General features: G+C 37.7%; 2 protein-coding genes across 2 annotated transcripts in view; both read right to left on the minus strand.

Annotated features, from left to right (window-relative positions):
* Positions 1-17,454, minus strand: part of LOC127952563 (uncharacterized) — a 30,270-nt gene extending 12,816 nt beyond the window's left edge. The window contains exons 1-6 of the mRNA XM_052551185.1: positions 17,341-17,454; positions 15,960-16,280; positions 15,556-15,858; positions 15,329-15,415; positions 2,267-2,344; positions 1,934-1,996 (exon numbers count right to left, since the gene is read on the minus strand). Of these exons, the coding sequence (XP_052407145.1) occupies positions 1,934-1,996; positions 2,267-2,344; positions 15,329-15,415; positions 15,556-15,858; positions 15,960-16,280; positions 17,341-17,401 (913 nt within the window). The 5' untranslated portion in view covers positions 17,402-17,454. The remainder of the gene's footprint in view (positions 1-1,933; positions 1,997-2,266; positions 2,345-15,328; positions 15,416-15,555; positions 15,859-15,959; positions 16,281-17,340) is intronic.
* LOC127952565 (uncharacterized) overlaps positions 1-24,286 on the minus strand; it is a 299,397-nt gene that overhangs the window by 270,016 nt on the left and 5,095 nt on the right. The window lies entirely within an intron of this gene.

The raw sequence follows: 24,286 nt of genomic DNA on the forward strand, positions 1-24,286 counted from the left end.
TTCACTACAGTTAGGGTGACCATTCCTGTCATTTTTACAGGACAGGTCCTTGCCAGGATTTCTATATTTCATAATATATCCAGGTTTTTATCTGTTTGCGCTCCACAGATCGATCGTTGTATGACATCTATGCACTGTGAGAGCTATAGAAAGCAGATGGCTCTGTTCGAATCGCTCTCGCTGTACTTTGATTTCATTCACGATCTGTGCAGCGCCGCTTTAAGATATACACACACACCTCATATCACTGATCTATAATAGAGAAATTCTTGCTAGTCTTGTAAATGACAAGCAGCAATCTGTTTCTGGATATATTATGTGTCAGGTAAATTCAGCCGTTAACCACATGGACCCTTTAAACCCATTTGAATTTCAAGTTAAGCTTTTATTTTTATTTTTTTATATATTATTTAAACATTTATTTGACACTTGAGTAACATTTTAAACTCAGATTAGATTGAGACTTTTTGTGGCACTTCAAGAAGTTTAAAATATGTAAATTCCAGCCGTACTTACAGTAAATCTACAGAAGAACAAATGTTTCAGCGGAGAAATAATGCTGGTTTCCGTTCTACTAATAATCAAGCTGGTGTCTGATATACAGTGTTGCTATGGACACCGGTAAATATTAGGGGATATCTGATGGCTGAATGCTACAATTGACCAATCAGAATCAAGTTTTTTAGAGAGTTGTTTATATGAGCTGAAAGTTAAAGACATGATTGTTTAAGATCGTGGGTGAGAATGACATCTCTTTGATATTTAAGAAAGATACTTTTCACATAACAGTATTAGTTTTCCTATTTAAAGATTGTAGATGAAGTATGAAAGAATGAAATAAGAAAATGAATATATAAATTACAAATGAAGCATGTCTTGATTTAAAGTTTGAGTTAAAGAGAAGTTGATACATTTAGATTCTAGTGTGATTCTAGTGTGAATTTAGTGTCTGAAATGAAGATAGTGATTCTAGTGTGAATTCAGTGTGATTCTAATGTGATTCTAGTGTGATTCTAGTGTGAATTTAGTGTGCATAGGTGTGATTCTAGTGTACATTCAGTGTCTGAAATGAAGATAGTGATTCTAGTGTGAATTCATTGTGATTCTAGTCTGATTCTAGTGTGAATTCAGTGTCTGAAATGAAGATAGTGATTCTAGTGTGAATTCAGTGTGATTCTAATGTGATTCTAGTGTGAATTCAGTGTGATTTTTGTGTGAATTCAGTGTGATTTTACTGTAATTTCAGTGTCTGAAAAGAAGATAGTGATACTAGTATGATTCTAGTGTGAATTCAGTGTGATTCTAGAGTGAATTCAGAGTGATCATTGTGTGACTATAATGTTAATTCAGTGTCTGAAATAAAAATAGTTATTCTAGTGTGAATTCAGTGTGATTCTAGTGTAAATTAATTGTGATTCTAGAGTGAATTCAGTGTGATTCTTGTGTGACTATAGTGTGAATACAGTGTGATTCTAGTGTGAATTCAGTGTCTATAAATGAAGATTGTGATTCTAGTGTGAATTCAGTGTCTGAAATGAAGATAGTGATTGTGTTAATTTAGTGTCTGAAATGAAGATAGTGATTCTAGTGTGATTTCAGTGTGATTCTAGTGTGAATTCAGAGTGATCATTGTGTGACTATAATGTTAATTCAGTGTCTGAAATAAATATAGTTATTCTAGTGTGAATTCAGTGTGATTCTAGTGTGATTCTAGTGTAAATTCATTGTGATTCTAGAGTGAATTCAGTGTGATTCTTGTGTGACTATAGTGTGAATACAGTGTCTATAAATGAAGATTGTGATTCTAGTGTGAATTCAGTGTCTGAAATGAAGATAGTGATTGTGTTAATTTAGTGTCTGAAATGAAGATAGTGGTTCTAGTGTGATTCTAGTGTAATTCAGTGTCTGAAATAAGAAGGATATACAAACACACCCTGATCCTGAGAGATTGGTGTGGTGTCTGGATTCAGTGTTGTTTCTGTAGTTGAAGTTACAACTATTAAAACATGATGGAAATAGAAATATCATACATTAGTGCATGAAGACAGCATTAAGACATTTCTTTAACACAGTGCTGTAGTCCAGAAGTTTATATCAGTTATTGTGCTGAAAGCTGTTCACATTAACATGGAATGACTTTGTATGTTTAATAAATGCTCACTCTATGATTATAAACATTTAAGCACTAATCTTCAATTCTATCATTGACATACAATGAAAGAATATGCTTTTATATGGGGATAATAATACAGAACTGCATCCATACCCTGTTGATCAGTAAATCCAGATGTGTGTGCAGCTGCAGTCCTCTCAAAGTTTGGGGTGTTTAATGATTTCTGATTTTCTGTACAAATAAAGGATGCATTTTTAGTTCATATACACCACATTTTGGGAAAAAACATTAAAGTAATAAACATTTATCTTAAGTTCTTGTTATCAAATGAAGATCACTCTCAGACAGTCTGATCAGTGATCAGTTTCTGGAAATCTAGAAATGGATCATGTTTCTTGGCTGAAGTTTGTTCACTGATCATCTGTACACTGTATCTTTGGGTGTTTTTATTATGTTGAGAGTTATACTGTATTCAAGAATCAGACAACTGTTAATTTATTGTATTCTTGGTTAAAATGAACTTAATTATTCTGTTAATTACTTAAAAAGTTTTCACAGATCTGTCTGAAAGAGTGTTTTATTCTCATCACACCCTGCGTGTTGAATGATAATGTGCTGCTGAAGCCTCTAACCCTGGTTTCTCTGTAAAGTAATTTACTCAAGGACTCAAGCAAGGCTTAAAAGACTAAAACTGCAGTGTGAAACATTTCACAAACCACTGCATTAGTGGGTGATTTGGTCCCAAATCTGCTGGTTAAAAAAATATGAGGTCATAAGTCTTTTAATACATTTTATGGTTTAGATCACTACTATTTCACAATGTCAATATGTATGAAACCGTCAGAGAGTCAAACTGATCTCTGAAAGTTTTCTCTAATCTACATTTGTTTGAAAAGAGTGTTTCCCAGAACAGACCATGTGTCCAATGATAAATGTCAAGGCCTTTAACATTTAAATAAGTCTTTTTTTTTTCTGTAAAGCTGTTAGGGGATCAGGAGTTAAATAGAGGATCGTATCTAATGTTGTGAACCGTTATTCATTATCTCAGTCAGTTATCATTATTAGACAATCTATGCACTCAGAAACAATGAAACATTATAAAATAAAGATAATTGTGAACAATTCACATATAAATAAAGATAACACACATATCAATCCACATATCAAGCTATACAAAAATCCGCCGCGAACTCTATGCGTGCCTGCGAAGTGTGACGGTGTGACACTTGCCGGTGCCCTCTAATGACATTTCAATGAAAGCGGATCCTGCTCATTAAAGAAAATGTCTGGTGAAAGGGAACATTGGGTAGATGATGTCAGGCAGTAGCCAAAACTAACAGATAAAGGTAATTTATGTAAAATGTAATGTAATAATGTAAAAAAAAATGTAATTCAGTTAAGAAGTGTATTAATTGTTGACAACAATAAAAACCGAATGGTGTCATTACTAGCTGTGTTGCTAATATGTTCACAAGCTTCACAAGTTTCAAATAACTATTAAGCAATCCTTAAAAATATTCTTGTTTGTCATAACCCGACCGACCCTGTCCATTTAGGACCGACCCAATTAATAATTTTTCCCCTTTTAGTCCAACCAACTTGCCGATTGTAATTGCGTTAAGACCCACAGATTTCTTTTTACTCTTCAAACAACTAATACAAATGCAATAAAATGTGAGACACACACAACTGACGCTTTTCACACGCTCTCAAGCCACACATCCATTTTCTCCGCTCGACCAATAAATCTGTGTAATCCGTATGGCCGTAAACATGGGCAGTCAATGTGCAACAAAGGTTCGTGAATTTCACAAATGGTTTCATTCCAGGACTGTAGTTTTGTGCTGTTGTTAAAACAGCCAACCACATAACACGCTCTTCTCGGCTTCACTGGACAGCATACGTAATGTTACTAAAAAACTAAATAAAAATAAGTTTTCGTAAAGCTAAAATCTGCTACAGCCACCTACAGGACCAACACGTTACTTCTGCTTCTACCTTAGCAGCAAGGCACGAAGTAATGGCGGCGCTGCTTTACTTCCTTGTTTCGCCGGATTTGTGTATATCTAAAAAAATGATTTTGCCTTGACACAGACTGCATGTTTTATTTTGGATATAGTGGTCAAACATGAAAAACATATTTTCCACATTTCCAGGAAAAAAATTTAATTTGTTTGTTTTACAAGCAGATTCTAGTAAATTCATGTCAGTGATTTAGTTATGTAACCCACTCAAATAATTGAGTCAATATTTCTGATAATTGAGAATTTATCTTTTCATGTATGTATTTTATTTTTCTTGCTTAATGCATAGCATGTTCAGGCATGTAAAGTATATTTATTTTTTGTATACTTGTATTTATTTTTTGCGAAACAGAATTAACTATTAAAACAGTGTGTCGATGGATGCTGACGTCACTTACATGCCAGCTCGTGGTGAGCGTGATATGAGCCGCATTTCAACTGCTGCTTAATCTTTCTGATTTAATTTCTTCTTTTAATGTAACGTATGCCTGAAATGTTTTGTTGCATTAGTGATCATTGGATGCTGTGCTTGCTTGTTGAGATCTGACTGTTTCGTCGCGTCGTGGTCATTTTGGATTCAAATTTAGTTGGATTTCAATACAGATGGTTCATTCGTAAGGAAACATTCTGTGTTTCCCGAGTTCACACTTACATATAATAAGCTGAGGTATGGTATGCGTGTTAGTGATGTGTCGTTCTTGAACGATTCATTCATTTTGAACAAATCTTTAATGTGACTCGGTAAGAACGAGTCGTCTCGTCGCACATGCGCATGCGCAATATTCTATAGGTTCTGTTCCACTAGTAGTTATCAAGGGGGCAGGGTTTCATATTTTTTGAAGCACCCCTGGGCGCCACCATTGGCTAGCGGACCCCCACCTGCTGTTAGCATTCCATAGACTCCCATTCATTTTGGCGTCACTTTGACAGCGAATAACTTTACATCTGAGGCGTTTAAAGACTCCATTTGTCCATTCATTATTTCTAAAGAAACATGAAAATGTATAAAAGGCCCCATTACCTTGTATCTTACGTTATGGTCCCGTAGAAGCAGTTTTTGTAAAAAATAGGCAAACGATTGCGTCATAACCTGCGACTCTGTGTCGCACAGTAGATAAATTACCGATAGACAGAATGAGAAGCTCGCAGACAATCTTTTACTGTCTATGAGGCAATCGTGTGGACTGGGAGGCATAAAGTCAAGGGAGAAGCCCATAGAGAGTACATAAAAGACACGGGACAAAATTATTCAACAACGTCTGGAAGATTCGGTGGGTGATTCAGATTTCTCTTGGCACAGCGATTAGAAGAATTACAATTGTCAGACAGGTTGCTCATGTGACCTCTACGTCATCAAGTTCAGTTTGAGTCTGAGCAGTACGCTCGACCCCCAGGAAGTGCGTACTTCTAATTGACTTCACTTGTCTACGTTGAATTTAATGGGGTCGCTGTGTCCATTTCTTATATTGTCTATGGTAGTAATTCACCTGTGCCAGTCAATGCAGTCTGAGCCGGAAAGAGAATTGATAAGTTCATCTTTCGGGTCTTCAAGTTGTTATTTTGGCACTTTGCAAACTCCATGCAAAAAGAACAAAAAACATCAAAATAATAATCTCAAATTCAGCCGGAGGTGGTAAATTCCTAATAATGTACGTATTTTTTAGTTATTTTAATAAGATAGATACCAAAAATATGTTGCACATACAGCTCAACTAAGGCGATCATTATAAAGTTGTTTGAACAACAAAACACATCCACTTGCACATATTTCACAATCGGATTATCAGATATATCCTGCTATAGCTAACAAATTTGTGAATTTTTAAAAGCAGATCATCAGTCATTCAGCGCTATTGTGGCTGTGGTGTGACAAGCAATGAATGACGCGTCTCCATGGGAACCATAAAGTGATACTATGATCAAGGAATTATATTAACATTATAACATTAACATTATATTAATTATTACATAACCTCTATTTTTTATTTTTATTTTTGGATAAACAATTTTATTCACAATTTACACTACCAGACAAATATTTTTTTAACAGTAACATTGTTTATAAAGAAGTATCTTCTGCTCATCAAGCCTGTATGTATTTGATCCAAAGTACAGAAAAAACAAATGTAATTTATTCCTGTGATTTCAAGGCTGAATTTTTATCAACATTACTCCAGTCACATGATCCTTCTTATTATTATTATTATGTTGAAAACAGCTGAATATAATTTTTTTTCAGGTGTCTTTGATGAATAGAAAGTTCAGAAGATCAGCATTTATCAGAAATAGAAATCTTTTGTAACATTATAAATGTCCTTGTCAATTTAAAGCATCCTTGCTAAATAGAAGTATTAATTTCTACAATCACCCCCCCCCCACCCCAATAAAAAAAAAAAAAATTATATTGACAGCTTTTGAATGGAATTGTGTATAATGTTAAAAAAAAAAAAAAAAAAAAAAAATCTGATCTTGGGATCTTTATAATCAAAGAATCCTGAAAAAAAAATTACTCAACTGTTTTAAATATTGATAATAATAATAATAATAATAAATGTTTCTTGAGCAGCAAATAATGATATTAGAATGATTTCTGAAGATCATGTGACACTGACTGGAGAAAATTCAGCTTTGATCACAATAATAAAATACATTTTACAATATATTCAAATAGAAAGCAGTAAAAATATTACACAATATTTCTTCTTTTGCGGTACATTACATGTGTATTCTCTGTATTATGCATGCTTTATATAACTCAAGTAATTTTGTGTGTTAAACACTTATCACGGCTAAATCCTTGTTTACTTCCACCTCAACTATGGGAAGTATGTAGTTTGTTACCTACTTGATGGGCAAATGATTTCTAGAATTTTGATATGAAGTAGATGTGTGTAGGATGCACCTTATTTAAACTATTAGGTTTGCTTATTAAAGCGTTTAAACTAAACTCTCAGAAGTTTGGACTAACGCGATCACGTGGACATTACGTTAAATACATGCAAGAACCAGAGAAAAGGGCGTAGGCCCCGCCCAAGACAATATCTGAGAAGAACGGGTCGGATGGACACGCTTATAACCCAATGACAAGCAGCTATGCGTTGCTTTTTGCCTTGCTTTTGCCCTGCTTGCAGTGACTTGGGCTCTTGCCTCTTGCCTATGTTTTGTGCTGACCTTTCCATCGTCCAGCGTGCACTCTTCAAACCACCAAGAGCTCACTCATCAACTCATCAACTCTTCCGTAAGATCCTTTGCTGAACTCCGTCCAAGAAAACCCTCTCAGTAGAGGTGGGCAGATCGATACTAATATCGATAATATCGATACCAACGGGAAAATATCGATACTTAAGTTTCAGTTTCTCTCGTTTTGCCACCTGGCCGTGTTTGTCAAAATGCTGCTGCTGTCACAGAGCAGAGCAAGCTCTAAGAGTGCTGCTCGTGCTCGACACTGCTCTCCGCCCCCTCTCCTGTGTTGTACCGTCACGTGACTCACCACTAGCGCTACCACCAGCAGTCAGGCGCGCGCACCGCTCAGCCGCGCATTTCTAACAGCAGTCAGTCAGAGGCGGAGAGAAAGAAGAGCGTTGTATGGCTGTATTTTCAGGCCGATCTACCCTTTTTGTGTTAGCTGTGAAAGGGATACTAGTTTCTATATTTAAACTTCACCTAGATGTGCACCAGAATTAATTATTTTTTATTATTTTATCAATAACTGATTCTCCAAGAGCAGTGGATATTACAAGGCGCCTATCAGAAATGATTGTGAAGGACCTGCAGCCTCTTTCCATAGTGGAAGATGTCGGCTTCAGGAATTTTGTATAAGGAGAATTTGTTTTACATTGTGAAGTAAAACGTTGTGACTTTAAGAAAACAATCCTGAAAAGAAGTCCACAAGAGGAGAAACATTTTTTTATTAACATGCTACTTGAAAAGAGAATTTGTTTTTACATTTTTTATATTTGTGAAGTAATCATTTTGTAACTTTGTTTATTTAAATAAATCAGAAGTAACCAAAAGTTGTTTCTGAACAAAAGCTTTCGTAGTACTGATTAATAACCCAAAATGCAAATCACAAAAACAAATTAAAAGTCATGAAAATTCATTTAGATTTAGGTTGAAGACGCATCCACCTTAATTATTAAAAAGTATCGATATTGGTATCGGTATCGGCGATACTGGCCCTGTATTTACTTGGTATCGGATCGATACCAAATCTAGCGGTATCGCACACCTCTACCTCTCAGAGAAACTCCGTTGCATAGCAACCCGCAATCCAGGAAGTCTCGCGAACGAAGCCATAGACAGTAAAAGAAATGGACACAGCGACCCCATTGGAACTCAATTGAGACAAATGAAGCCCAGTTTTAGCGGTTTTTAGCACTTCCGTTTCTGACGCGCAGACTCAAACTAAGCTTGATGACGTCAGCAACCTGTCCGACAGATGTAAATCTTCTAGTAGCTGTGCGTGCAAACTGCCATCGTTAATCTTGCAGAGACGGCGAGCTTGAGCGGGGAGTTCTTTGTCGTGAGTGAGCAGGAGTAAGTATTCTGATTAATTATTTTGTATAGTATTTTAAAATATAATGCCAGTACGCCATATTAAGTTAATTGCCTGCGAGCTTCTCCTCCTGTCCGTACTGTAATGCGACAGAGAGTCGAGTGGTTATGAAGCAATCGTTAGCCTATTTTTACAAAAACTGTTTCTACGGGGCCATAATGTAACATAGAAGGTAATGGAAAGCCAACCCGGCAAAGCCAACCAACCACTCACAATCGATTGCTGTCCCTCCGAACGCATCATCCACCGACTGTTTGAATGAATGTTTGTGTGTTTTTGTTAGTTTAGTTTGTGTGTATTAGAGTAGTTCAATAAAGTTTTGTTTGATTTTACATACCAGTGTCTTGTGCTGTGTGCTTACAAGTTACTGCCTTAAACTGTAGATTCTGTTACCTTGCTCATAATCAGTTATCATAATTTCATGATATTATTACCGTAGGCCACGGGATAATATTTTGTCCAGAATTGATAAAATATCCTAACCTCAACTTATCAGTGGACGAATAGTTGATAGTGTTAAATATTAATTCTGAATAATTTGCATACTAATTTGGTTCTTATTTACTGTAATTCAATCCCCTTTGAGTTATATTGATCTTAATTTACAAAGCTACAAGAATACTTTTTTGTGCAAAGAAAACAAAAATAGCAACTTTATTCAACAATTCTTCTCCAAATCACATATTCCGCCATTATGGAGAGTAACAAGAGGCATGAACATTGCTTTCGTCTGCGTGTAATCAAGACTCAGTCCATGTGTGTTCTAGGTCAGCAGCACAATGCACATGCATTATTTACGTGCTGTTGATAATTGTGGAAGATGCGATTTGGAGAAGAATTGTTGAATAAAGTGGCTATTTTTGTTTTCTTTGCACAAAAAGGTATTATTGTAGCTTTGTAAAATTACGATTGAACTACTGATGTCACATGGACTGTTTTACTGATGTCCTTACTACGACTCTGGGAATATTCCAGTTCTGTTGCTTACCAGGGTCAGAAAGCTCTCGGATTTCATCATAAATATCTTAATTTGTGTTCTGAAGATGACTGAAGATCTTGCGGGTTTAGAACGACATGAAGGTTGAGCAGTTAATAATAGAATTTTCATTTTTGGGTAAACTATCCCTTTAATTGGGAATACAGGTCCTTCTAAAAAAATTGCATATTGTGATAAAGTTCATTATTTTCCATAATGAAATGATAAAAATTAAACTTTCATATATTTTAGATTCATTGTACACCAACTGAAATATTTCAGGTCTTTTATTGTTTTAATACTGATGATTTTGGCATACAGCTCATGAAAACCCAAAATTCCTATCTCAAAAAATTAGCATATTTCATCCGACCAATAAAAGAAAAGTGTTTTTAATACAAAAAAAGTCAACCTTCAAATAATTATGTTCAGTTATGCACTCAATAATTGGTCGGGAATCCTTTTGCAGAAATGACTGCTTCAATGCAGCGTGGCATGGAGGCAATCAGTCTGTGGCACTGCTGAGGTGTTATGGAGGCCCAGAATGCTTCGATAGCGGCCTTAAGCTCCTCCAGAGTGTTGGGTCTTGCGTCTCTCAACTTTCTCTTCACAATATCCCACAGATTCTCTATGGGGTTCAGGTCAGGAGAGTTGGCAGGCCAATTGAGCACAGTAATACCATGGTCAGTAAACCATTTACCAGTGGTTATGGCACTGTGAGCAGGTGCCAGGTCGTGCTGAAAAACGAAATCTTCATCTCCATAAAGCTTTTCAGCAGATGGAAGCATGAAGTGCTCCAAAATCTCCTGATAGCTAGCTGCATTGACCCTGCCCTTGATAAAACACAGTGGACCAACACCAGCAGCTGACATGGCACCCCAGACCATCACTGACTGTGGGTACTTGACACTGGACTTCAGGCATTTTGGCATTTCCTTCTCCCCAGTCTTCCTCCAGACTCTGGCACCTTGATTTCCGAATGACATGCAAAATTTGCTTTCATCCGAAAAAAGTACTTTGGACCACTGAACAACAGTCCAGTGCTGCTTCTCTGTAGCCCATTTCCTGCACACACCTGTGCATGGTGGCTCTGGATGTTTCTACTCCAGACTCAGTCCACTGCTTCCGCAGGTCCCCCAAGGTCTGGAATCGGTCCTTCTCCACAATCTTCCTCAGGATCCGGTCACCTCTTCTCGTTGTGCAGCGTTTTTTGCCACACTTTTTCCTTCCCACGGACTTCCCACTGAGGTGCCTTGATACAGCACTCTGGGAACAGCCTATTCGTTCAGAAATTTCTTTCTGTGTCTTACCCTCTCGCTTGAGGGTGTCAATGATGGCCTTCTGGACAGCAGTCAGGTCGCAGTCTTACCCATGATTGCAGTTTTGAGTAATGAACCAGGCTGGGAGTTTTTAAAAGCCTCAGGAATCTTTTGCAGGTGTTTAGAGTTAATTAGTTGATTCAGATGATTAGGTTAATAGCTCGTTTAGAGAACCTTTTCATGATATGCTAATTTTTTGAGATAGGAATTTTGGGTTTTCATGAGCTGTATGCCAAAATCATCAGTATTAAAACAATAAAAGACCTGAAATATTTCAGTTGGTGTGCAATGAATCTAAAATATATGAAAGTTTAATTTTTATCATTACATTATGGAAAATAATTAACTTTATCACAATATGCTAATTTTTTGAGAAGGACCTGTATAGCTAAACTCTGCAGGACAGTGTCTTTCTGTGCTGTTCTGGCCCAGTACCATTTTCCACTGTAATGTTTGTTAGAATCCCATCTTGACTGCTTGCCTGTATCTCACATGAGGAGATGAATGACTGGATTTTATTATTTGTTTTACTTGTAATTTTAGAAAGAAAAAAAAAACAAAGGTTAAATTTTGTTGTTTTCATCTTCAGACTAATGAGACTAATAATTGAAGTATCCAAATGAAGACCCTAGCAGTATGGAGTATATGGTGAGTTTTTTTTCAAGGTTAATGAATGATTTTTTAAAGTTAATACACAATAATTTGAGTTCTCCATCCTTTTAAATACTTCTAGGATACAGACGTTGCCAGCAATCAGGAGGTGATCCAGAAGACTCGTGGGAATCTATTTGAAGCTGCATCATTGAAGACAGTCTAGCAGATTTTGGAGTTTTAAAGGATAAAGTTCTTCAGGACCTATAGCAGTTTACAGTCTGCAAAACCATGTTGCTGGGACTGATATATGGACTGAACTTGAGCAACCCTCCTGAACTCAGGTACACATTTGGAATACTGAAGAAGTTATTTCTGGAGCCAGTTCCTGTTCCTGGAATAAGGTTTGATTGGTTACCCATGAATGTCAATTAGAAAATGAGTAGATGTGGATTCAACTGTATTTAACAGTGTAATTATTTATTGCCTGTTAACAACAATACACTTTAATCATTTGTGACATCTTATCTTTTGACTCATTACTCAATTTATTTTGACTCAAAACAAATCACACAAAAAATGCTTTGTTGAAGGGTGAAACTTTAAATAGAAAACATTTAGTTAAAGTAACTAAAACTAATTGTGTGGAACCACTGTCCATAATTGAAATGAGTAATTTGAAACAAACCTCCTTATGTTGATAGAGTGAAACAAATTTGACTAGATTGTAATAAGCCAAAACATGTTGAGTTAACTTAACTGGTTTAAGTTGAAGCAAAGTGAATAAATTGATTTGGTTGGACATTACTATTTCACATAAATTCTACCTCATTCAATTGTGTTGTCACAACACAAGGAGTTTGCATAGATTCAAAAAATTCCATTAATTTGGTTGTGTGGAACCACTGTCAATAATTGAATTATGAACACATGATAGGTAAAAATGTATAGCCTGAATGCACTGTAGGTCGCTTTGGATAAAAGAATCTGCCAAATGCATACATTTAAATTTTAATTGAATTAAGTAAGTTTAAAGAGTAATTTTTTGAGAGCATTAGTGTAACGATATAACGTTCGTAATCATCGGGAAGAAGGAGGCGGGAACCGGCGCACAATCAAAAACATTTTAATAATTCAAAAATAAACACAAACCAGCGCACCAGCCCCTCACGGCCGACTGGTGCGCATAAATAAAAACCAAAACATAAAATAATGTCCCAGGCCTGGTCCTCTCTCGTCCTTCACGGTCGTCGCTCCAGTTTTATATCCTTCCATCTCCTACGTGGGACTCGAGACAGGTGGTGGGGTGCAGGTGCAGCTCATCTCCAATCACTACACCTGGCCTCACTCCTCATTCCCACGTCTCTCGGCCCCGCCCCACTCGTCACATACCCCCATCGCCCCTCGCAGGCCGGAGGGGACCCTCGAGACTGCGCTCTACTCCCCCCCCCCACTTCCCTCCGGGGGGGCCGCTCACGGGGACCTGCAGGAACCTGGGGGTAGGACAGACGAGGCGAGAGAAAAGGAGATGGAAGGAGGAGCGACAGGGACGAGAGAGGGGAGAGAGGAAAAAAAAAAAATTCTGGTTCCCAGACGCACTGCTGCTCGGCCCTCCACCAGCTGGGTGATCTCCTCCGCGGTGCCTGGCGGTGGCACTGGACGGCCCTCGGCGGACGGCACGACACTCCTCCGCCGCCCGATGGACGGCGACGGCTCCTCCGATTTTGGGCAGCGGCAGGAGTCCCCCGTTCCCTGCCCCTCCGGATTCCATCGCAGAGGCAGCAGGCTCCGGCCCCCTGGCGAACGGCGCCGACTCCTCCGCTCCCTCACGGACGGCAGCCGCCCCTCCATATCGTGGGCGGCCGGCAGCGAGCTCACCCGTCCCCGGCAACTCACTCCAGCCCACCGCCTCGAGCGTCCATGGAGGCACATACTTCGCCAGCTCGAGGGCACCGCGGATTCACCACAGCGGCGAGGGATCTTCAGCAGCGTGTCCCTCCTTCTCCCGGGCTTCGGCACCACTGTAACGATATTCACACTCCATACTCATCGGGAAGAAGGAGGCGGGAACCGGTGCACAATCAAAACACTTTAATATTCAAAAATAAATACAAAACAGCGCACCAGCCCCTCGCGGACGACTGGTGCGCGCAAATAAAAAGCCAAACACAAAATATTGTCCAGGCCTGGTCCTCTCTCGTCCTCCACGGTCGTCGCTCCAGTTTTATATCCTTCCATCTCCTACGTGGGACTCGAGACAGGTGGTGGGGCGCAGGTGCAGCTCATCTCCAATCACTACACCTGGCCTCACTCCTCATTCCCACGTCTCTCGGCCCCACCCCACTCGTCACAATCAGCGTAGCACCATTCTTGAGAATATGAGCTGAACTCCAACTGCATACGCTCTTCTGTGTCAGCAGCTCTGCACTGATGTGATGTTTTCTTTCAAATCAAAGCGTTAATACACACAGAAAAATTATCCTTGTGGCACAGCTGAAACCGAAACAGTGCAACGCAGTTTGAGTTTAGTACATATTCTCCAATATGGTGATTGGGAGAGACACAGAGGAGAGGAATTGTTGAATAAAATCTTTTTTTTTTCGCGTACAAAAAGTATATTCTCGTCGCTTCATAACATTACAGTTGAATCACTGATGGCAGATGGAGTATTCTGACGAAGCTTTTCATAATTTTCTGGACCTTGACAGTGATATTTACTTGGCAGTCTATGGGACAGTCACAAGCCTCCCGGGTTCCATCCAAAATATCTTAAATTGTGTTCCGAAGACGAATTTGGATTTTGGTTATATTTGCATGTAGAATAGAGTTAGTGACAGAATATCTTGTTTATCAGAATATCTGGGAGCTCGCGCTCGTGCGGCAGTACTGGAGAGTGAAGAGACTAAATAAGGTTTCACCAAGAAGTCAGGAGCTTTATTTGTTTATTTATTTTGGAAAAAAGTCTCTAAATCTATCGACAAACTAATATGGCAACACCGCGCACGCTCTGCTTGTCTGCTGGGTCACTTGTTGTTGCAGTACGTTTATAAAAATAAAAAATAAAAACAAAAACCACAACGATATTTATTGAAAGACTGAAAGACAATAAATACGTGACTTATTTCAAGTAATTTAACTCAAGTCCGAGTCAAGTCTCAAATCATGAATACCAAGTCAAAGTCAAGTATTTTATGAATATTGGTCAAGCAAGTCTCAAGTCCTAAAATATGCAACTTATGTCTGACTTGAGTCAAGTCCCTCGAGTCCCCCAGCTCTAAGTAATATTTAACATTATATTTGTTGCATAAATATCTTAAGTAGACAACCTTAATCTCTAATAACTCTAATAACCATTCTGTTGTCTGTTTCTTCGTCTGAATATAGCACTTATCACATGCTGTGTGGTATCGGGCGTTTAGGAGCTCAGTATTGATGCGCATCTAGAAAATATGCAGCTAATAGAGCACATTTACTGACAAATAAAACACTGTTTATCATCGCAGTGATGTTAACACATTCATTACATGAAGAAACAAATACCATTGTCATTGAACAACTATCCAGTAAACTAACCACATGCTCTACTCAGAACAAAACTGTGTAAAACCCAAAATATCTCAACTTTTTATACACTAACAGGTCTTTTACACTTTATTTGAACAACTCTTTCAGTGTAAGTTTAAGTGATGACTTGTATTTGTTAACATGGACAATAGAGGATTCAGTAGAACTGTGTATTTCTGACTATACCTGGTGTAGAAGTAGTTGATGTTGTTGTAGTTGTAGTTGAGTCTGTGATGTGGACTGGAGTCTCTGCTGTTTCTGAATCAGCTCGAGCTGAAAGATGAATGTTAGTTCAGATGCATCAGAATACAGAAGATGTTAATCAGTTAACACACAAAATAACTAACATTATCTATCATTATATTAGCACATCTAAGACTCTTCTACATCTGATCATGAGATTGTTTTCTCACCTGAGATCTTGACAGTGTATGAGACTGAGGTCTTGAGTTGATCTCTTTGAGTAACTGCACATCTCCACTCTCTGTTGTGATCTTCAGTCAGGATTGTTATCTTCAGATAGCTGATACAGTAATCTGATGAGAATGATATCTGATATCTGGAGTCTGAGTTTGTCAGTTTAACACCAGCCTGATTCACCCAGAACAGATCAATTCGTTCAGAACGGATCAAATCATCACAAGAGACTTGATCATATGAATATAACTGACAGAAGAGAGTCACAGAGAGACCTGCACTGATCTCAGATGAAGAGACTGAAACACAGAATAACAAAGACATCTGACAATTCAATCATCACGAGAAGTTAAATGAAGAATTTGATCTTTTTAAATTGACCACATAATCATAAAATTACCATGAAGAACATGCAGAAAAACACGAGCCTCAGTTCCCCGCTGTTGTCCATTCACATATTGTTGGCAGATGTAAGATCCACAATCTTCTGTTGTGACTCTCTTGATGTTCAGAGAGCAGTCAGACTCCAGACTCAGTCTCTCATGTTTCTCTCTGTCTGTCCTCTTTCTCCCTCCAGCAATCAGTTCAACTGCTGATGAATGACTGAATCTGTTATAGATCCATGTAGTTGATTTACAGTCAGGAAGAGCATTATTACAGGGCAGACGGACATCTTCACCAGAACTGATGAACACATGAGCATCATCCACTCCACTGAGACCTGAAACACAAGAACATATGAGTGATTATTGTTATATAATATTAATAAATGAAGACAAAAAACACACCAGCATTAAAAGATTCAGATCATGCAGTTTTTTTCCTGACTTAAACAGTTAGTTCACCCAAAAAAGAAAATTAGCCCGTGTTTTATTCACCCTCGAGACATCCGAGGTGTGTTTGACTTTCTTCTTTCTAATTTTCAGTTTTGGGTGAACTAACCCTTTAATGCAAACACACTCTCCAGAATAAACTATTTATATTATTAAAATGTGAAGTTACATGAGATGTATTAAAATGTAATCTATTCCTGTGTATTTTCAGCATCATTACTCCAGTCTTCAGTGTCACATGATCCTTCAGAAATCATTATAATATGCTGCTGGATTATTATTGGTGCTCAGTTATTAATAATGGTTAAGTGGTAAAAATTTCTGCTGCTTAATATTTCCTGGAAACATTTTTTTTTTTTTTTTTTTTTAAATTTATGATTTTTTGATGAATATAATGTTCAAAACAACAACATTTATTTGAAATATAATCTTTTGTAACATTATAAATGTTTTTAATTGAATGCCTATTAGCAGAATAAAAGCATTACTTTCTATTAAACACACACACACACACACACTTCAAACATTTGAATGGTCGTATAGTTCACGTTTTATTTCTCAAATGTTCAAGTCTCAGTGACAGCGCTTATGTAAGCCTTAGTCAAACTACAGCAGAACAAGAATAACAACAGAAATAAATGATAACAACAACGGCAAATGGCAAACAAGACAGAAGTTTAATGCAAACACGCTCTGTTAAATTAATTACATTTATCCAGAATAAAGAGTTTTTCTTTATCAGAGAGCTGTTCGAATCACACACACACTCTTAACATGAAGATAATTCAGCATCAGATGTTTGATTGTGAAAGCGTCTAGTTTCAGTGCGTTCAGGAATAATCCAGTATGTTCTGTTTGTAACACAATAATAAACTGATCATGTTCAGATGAACTCTTTCTCAGATTAATTCACTAACTGTCTTGAAGAGAAAACACAGATGTCTTTACCTGTGAGAAGTGAAGAGAGAAAGATCAGTCCCAGCAGACACAAGTGACACTTATCAGCCATCTTCTCTTTCTGTCAGTCTTCCTCTTCATTATATTCTCTCAACTCTTTCTTTAAATACTCTCAGCTCTTCCTGTGTGTGTACACTTCCTCTGATCTGTTTACAGTTTTTCTCGATTGCTCAAACACATTTGCCCACTCTGACATCACATTTTCAAAACAGTTAACACACTGGATAAAACAAGCTCAGTGGCCAAAATGACATTAAAAACATGCAACATAAGCAAATATTTCCATCAAACACCACAACTTGTGGTCAAAAATGTATTTATTATTTCAATCAATCATTACACAATGGACATCAAAATACAGCCATCAATATTAAATGATACTTTACAAACTCAAATGGATACTGGAAATAAAAAAGCTACCAAAAGGAAACTTATGGGTGGAAATACCTTAAAAAAATTATATATATATTTCACATTTAGTCCATTCGTTCTTGACGATTATGCCACAGGTTCTCATCAACATCGCATTGATAAAACATCTGCATTACTGTAGACACAGTTGGTTCTGCTAACAGAGCAATACAGTAAAGCTGAAATACACAGTGGTATACATTACAGAAACACTGTGAATGACCTGTTCTCGTTCCAAAAAAGCCTAAAAAATAGATGCCACAGTGCTCCGACTCAGAATGGGCTGGACCCTTTGTTCCATTAAGTGTGTCTTAGCAAATGAGAAAAACTGTAAATCATGCTAAAGCTGCTATTAATGACACGATGTCAGTGTGTGATGGAGAAGAGCTGCTTCACATTGTGTAAAACGTGTCAGAACTGAATATTGTTAACTTCATTTGATCTATACACAATCTAAGTACATTACTGATGCTTTCACTTCTTTCAGTTATTTCCTGCATGCCTTTCAATTCTAGAAATAAAATCATTTAGTTATTAGTGATAAAACTGGGCTGTTTCCACTATCCATGATTCACTTATAGAAAATGAATTAAAAAAAAGAAAATTAACTGCTTGCGCATATTTTCAAAACTTTGCCTCTTTTTTTTTTTTACTTTACACACAAATCCAAGAAATGCACACACAAACTGCAAAATGCCTCACATCTCTCACAAAACAAAGCACTGCATTCAAAATACCACAAACACATCTCAAAACCAAACATTTGTCTTATGTTTTGTCTTATGTTGCAAACACCTTTGCCATAACATTATATTTTTGGATATATCATATAAACAGTTCTTCAAAAGATCTTCCTTCATGAGCTCCTGTGTACACTTCTGAACAAGATTGAAAGCAACTTGATAGAGAGATGTTGAAAAATTTACAGTGAACACAAAAGCAAGATTGAAACCAAACTATTTTTCTTTAACTTTAAACTCAAAATTTTGTTGTAGTAAGTTGAACTTAAAATGCATTTTCTAGTTCCCAGCATGCTTTGCATCAGAAAACAAGGAAAATAAATGTAGAAATTAAGTGTTATTTTGTGTGTTTTTACACAAGATTAACATAGAGGTACATAAGTTAGTACTTAAATGTTGTGTCATGTTAGAATTTACAAAGGTTTCTGTTATGTTGGTTTTGTCGTGTTACCGTTGTGGTGAAGAGAAGAGCCTGTGGTTAGGCTGAGGATGGACAACAAAAGACTAAATTTGAGTGTATTTCCCACATTATATGAGTTGAACAATCGAGAACATTTGGTTGCACTTTATTTTACAGTATGTGTACTAACATGTACTTCGAGTGTACTTACAGTGTAATTATCTAAGAAAGTTCTGGTAATACAAGGTAACTACATGGGGTAAAGTTAGGTTTAGGGGTAGGTTCAGGGTTAGTACCTAGTTATTACATAGTTATTGTAAATACTATAATAAGTACATAGTATGTAAACGAGGAACAGGACTGTAAAATAAAGTGCTACCGAACATTTTGTATTAGTTGATTATAAGTTGAGAAATATCAGTTTTTCTAAGTTGATATTGAGATAATTTACAGTTTTTACCAACTTCTTACACACAAAATCTTTTCATGTCACACGATTTTTGAAACCTTTCACTCAGTGCAAAACTACATGCCAAATCTTCAAAACCATAAGCTATTTCTCAGCCTTTGACTCAGTTTTCAATTGAATAAAACACTTTTTTCAAAACGCTACACACAATTCTCTACCTAAAACACAAAGATCTATCAGGAAGTGACTTGCTTTCCTTTTTTCAAAACACAAAATGCTACACTTATTCACCAGGTCACACGAATCCTCCAGCGGCACCAAGTGACGATGAAACAACTTTACAAGGTGCCATTTGAGAGAAACTCTGACAGAGTCAAGAATCTGCGACATGACTTTGACTTTGAGGTTTGCATGCAACTCTACTTCCAGTACTTCAGACATACCATTTTTACTCATCTGTATATAATGTTGTCTGTTACAGAGAGTATTGGAGATGGATGCCCATGTAATTCGCCACAAATTTATGTGGATGAGGTTGGCTTCAACCTCACCAAAACCAGGCGCTGTGGACGAAATGTAATAGGACAGAGGGCAATTACCAATGTCCCTCGACAACGTGGGGGTGATATAACCATGTGTGCTGCCATCCCTCAAAATGGGGTCCTCCATCACAATGCCACACTGGGTCCATACAACACCGGCCATATACTCACTTTTCTGGATGCAGTTCACATAATGCTTGCTAGATTTGTGGTTGTATGGGACAATGTTAGTTTTCACCGGGCTGTTCTGGTTCAAAACCGGTTTGCCACCCATCCACAATTTGTAGTTTTGTACCTACCCCCATATTCACCTTTTCTAAATCCCATAGAGAAACTCTTCTCTGCCTGGCACTGGAAAGTGTATGATTGCCAACCCTTTGCCCGCATGCTGCTTCTCCAGGCAATGGAGGATGAATGTGGGGACATAGAGGTGGCCTCTGTCAAAGGTTGGATACGCCATGATAGGAGATACTTCCCTCGATGTTTGGCAAGAGAAAACATATATCGTGATGTGGATGAAGTATTGTGGCCAGACCCAGCTCGGAGAAGAGACTGGGGACTGCACCCCCTCCCCAACACCCCCCACCCCCCGCCAAGTCCTGGACCGGGACCCCCTCACAATTTACTGTATTCTACTGTAAAGAATATACTTTTGGTTTACATGTTTATAGTTTTGTTGTATGTTAATGTATACAACAGTAATGTTTGGCCTAATAAATATTTTCTGTTTCTACATTGCATTGGCGTTTCTGGTGTACTTGTTACCCCTCTCAGCAGATTACTTTCATTGTAGAAAATTGTATTGAAATGTAGATCTAAGTCTATGAAAGACCAAGGAGCTTTAGATTTAGAATAGCAGTCATGGTATATCCCAAAATGTATTATTATGAAAGAAGTGTTTGCCATTTGATGCAAATGCTTCATTCTGACATGTGTTTATGGGATTTTGAATGCAGTGGTGCATTTTGAAGGAGATGTGAGGCATTTTGCATTGTGTGTGTGTGCAGTTTTGAGAATTGTGTATAGAGTTTTGGAAAAAGGAGACTTGGTTTTGAAAACGTGTGTAAGCAATTGGTGAAAACTGTAAGACAAATGGAAATGTAATGTTATGTTAACTTAAATCATTTAAAAACATCAGTTTAATGTTTTTTGTGTAATCTGTTACAAAATGTGAGTTCTGTGAACTTGTTAGGGTTTACAGTGCAGTATTACACAGTACGAAAGAAACTTGACCTTTGGCCTCTGTAAAGCATGATTGGTTGGTGTTGAGTGAAGCACATGTGAGGTGTTCGTGTGAGACACTGATGAATTTGTGTGTCATTCTGATCAAGCTACTTCCTGTTAGATTTTTGTGAAACAACTTGATTCAGATCATCTTCAGACCATGCTGGCACAAAGTTATGGATTTCTTGCTGATATACCAAACCATTGTTGTTTAACACATCATGACACAATGTCAAAATGGTTTTATCTCTTCAATGATCCGTAGCCAGGCTCTGAAACTTAGTGAGGTCCAGGGGGTTTCTATAATAACCCCTAAAAATGATATACACTAACACTTGAAAAGAGACAGAAATGTAGATGTGTTTATAGGGATGCTCATTTTTAAATCATACCCTATTGCTTCAGAGTTTGTTACAGTTTTTCTCGATTGCTTAAACACATTTCTTGAAACTATGCCTCATATTCTCAAAACTGTAAACACAAATTCATAACTTCTCACTCAATTCCCCAAACAAACTATTTTCAGGTCAAAATTAAGCTCTACACTCAAAACCACTCACTCTTGCTGAAAAACCAAACTTTGCCCTCAGACATCACACACAAGCCCTCAAACACACACACACTACAGTATAGTCTTACACACTGGTGAGATCAATACAAAACAATACTACAAAAACCAAAAACCAGTAATAAGTTGTTGCTTGTGGTTCTCCCCCTCAAGGAACATTTCACACGATGAGCGTGTATACATTAGCACATTTTCTATACCTTAATGTACTGTACAGTACAATACACCAAACAACAACAACATATAATCTGCCCCAGCATCACATCTTTGGTCTGGGACAGACATCACAGTCTATACTGGCTCTAGTCAGACAGCGGGGGTAAAATCATCTCATGACTGATCCATCCCTGTCACACATCAACTGTAATGTCTAGTCAGGCTTTTTCCATCCCATCGTCTCTGTGTCCTACACAAATAGAAGTAGTGATTTTATAAAAGTACTTTTTTTTTTTTTTTTAATGGAAGCAGACAGAAACTCTATTTGTATGTAAGGCAATTTGATGCATGTGTTGTAACAGAGTACAGCTCTCAAAAGTTGCAGTAGAGTACACTGAGGCACATCTACCTGAATGTTTCTATGATCAAGGGGACGGTGAAGCAGCTTAAGTTTGGCTGGACTCATTGCCCAGCCAAATGGACAAGGACATGGTCAACTAGTGGCACAAATTTCATCTGAGACTCCTGGTCTCCTTGCCCATCATCCTCGTTCTCCTCCTCTTCCTCTTCATTCACCTCTTCCTCCACTGCTGACTGTTCTTGCTCATCCTCTTCCTCCTCTTCCTCCTATCTGAGATCATCTCTGAACCCAGTTTGCACTGGTTTAACCCACACAGATCTGAGATCACCCCTGAACCCGGTTTGGACCGGTTTAACCCACACGGATCTGAGATCACCCCTGAACCCGGTTTGGACCGGTTTAACCCACACGGATCTGAGATCACCCCTGAACCTGGTTTGGACCGGTTTAACCCACACGGATCTGAGATCATCCCTGAACCCGGTTTAGACTGGTTTAACCCACACAGATCTGAGGTCATCCCTGAACCCGGTTTGGACCGGTTTAACCCACACAGATCTGAGATCATCCCTGAACACGGTTTGGACCGGTTTAACCCACACTGATCTGAGATCATCTCTGAACACGGTTTGGACCGGTTTAACCCACACAGATCTGAGGTCATCCCTGAACCCGGTTTGGACCGGTTTAACCCACACAGATCTGAGATCATCCCTGAACCCGGTTTGGACCGGTTTAACCCACACAGATCTGAGATCATCCCTGAACCCGGTTTGGACCGGTTTAACACACACAGATCTGAGATCATCTCTGAACCCGGTTTGGACCGGTTTAACCACACTGATCTGAGATCATCCCTGAACCCAGTTTGGACCGGTTTAACCACACTGATCTGAGATCATCCCTGAACCCAGTTTGGACCGGTTTAACCCACACTGATCTGAGATCATCTCTGAACACAGTTTGGATGGATGATGCTGTGAATTCTCACACATTCAGATCACAGTTCCTCTTCTTTCTTTAACTGGGTTTCTACAGAAGAACTTCTCCTTAATAACCTTAATAAAAAAATTTTTAGTCAATTTATCATTTCACTGTTAGTTTCATTGGTGCAGCGTTTCTAAAGTGTTCATTTGAGTGATTTTCTGTGAAGCTGTTGCTGTGTTTGAAATGCCATAATATCATACTACTCTTACTATTTCTGCAGTATTCAGTGTGTATGCTGTGCATAGTATGAAAATGTTCTGTATGCATAGAATACCCGGATGACTTATTATATTTACCAGAATCTGATAAATATAACTCAAGTACACTGAAATCAGTGCAGAAGCTGTGTTCAGAATGGCATACTACCACACAACTCTTACTATATTGCAGTATGCTGTGTGAATACTGTGAATAGTAAGATAATGTTCTGTATGCATGGAATGCCCAGAATCTTGAGACATGGAATAGTAATTATAAAAACCTTTTATACATACATGTTACTGTAAACTAGAAACTATTGCTGTGTATCTAAAAACAATATCGTAAGACATAAATTGTACTTTAATCTCTATAGCACGTTTCTGATCAAGTCAAATGACATCATTTTTATCTCTATAGTGCTTTATACAGTGCAAATTATTTTAAATATATTGAATAATAAAAATATTGAAGTAATATAAATAATAATTTTGTTGGCAGAGACTATTTACATTAACTCCACCCACCAATGTCTGTCTGTGATACACAGCACTGCAAAAGATCTCCATTCATCTCTGATATCAGTAACACAGCGGGTAAAAGACATGCCCTTTACCAAACTTGTTCTAGGCTACTCCTTTTCCCATCACATATCAGATCACAAAGCAAATTATTTTTAATAAAAATAAAGGAAATATTTGAAAATTGGAAATAAAACGTCTCATTATTAATACAATTTTATTTATGAGGAGGTTGGCAGTATAGGTGTAGAGAGCTTTTTGTCCAAATAAAGTTGCATCCATTTAATAATTTTTTAAGAATGATCATTTAAACACACTATGCTATTTCAAACTGTTTTTACGTTTTTATTTTTACTTTTTTTAGGCAGTATACACTATGTACTGGGCAGTAAGCAGTAAGCAGGTATGCCATCTCGAACA

This window comes from Carassius gibelio, chromosome B3 (genome assembly GCF_023724105.1).
Source record: "Carassius gibelio isolate Cgi1373 ecotype wild population from Czech Republic chromosome B3, carGib1.2-hapl.c, whole genome shotgun sequence".
NCBI lineage: Eukaryota > Metazoa > Chordata > Actinopteri > Cypriniformes > Cyprinidae > Carassius > Carassius gibelio.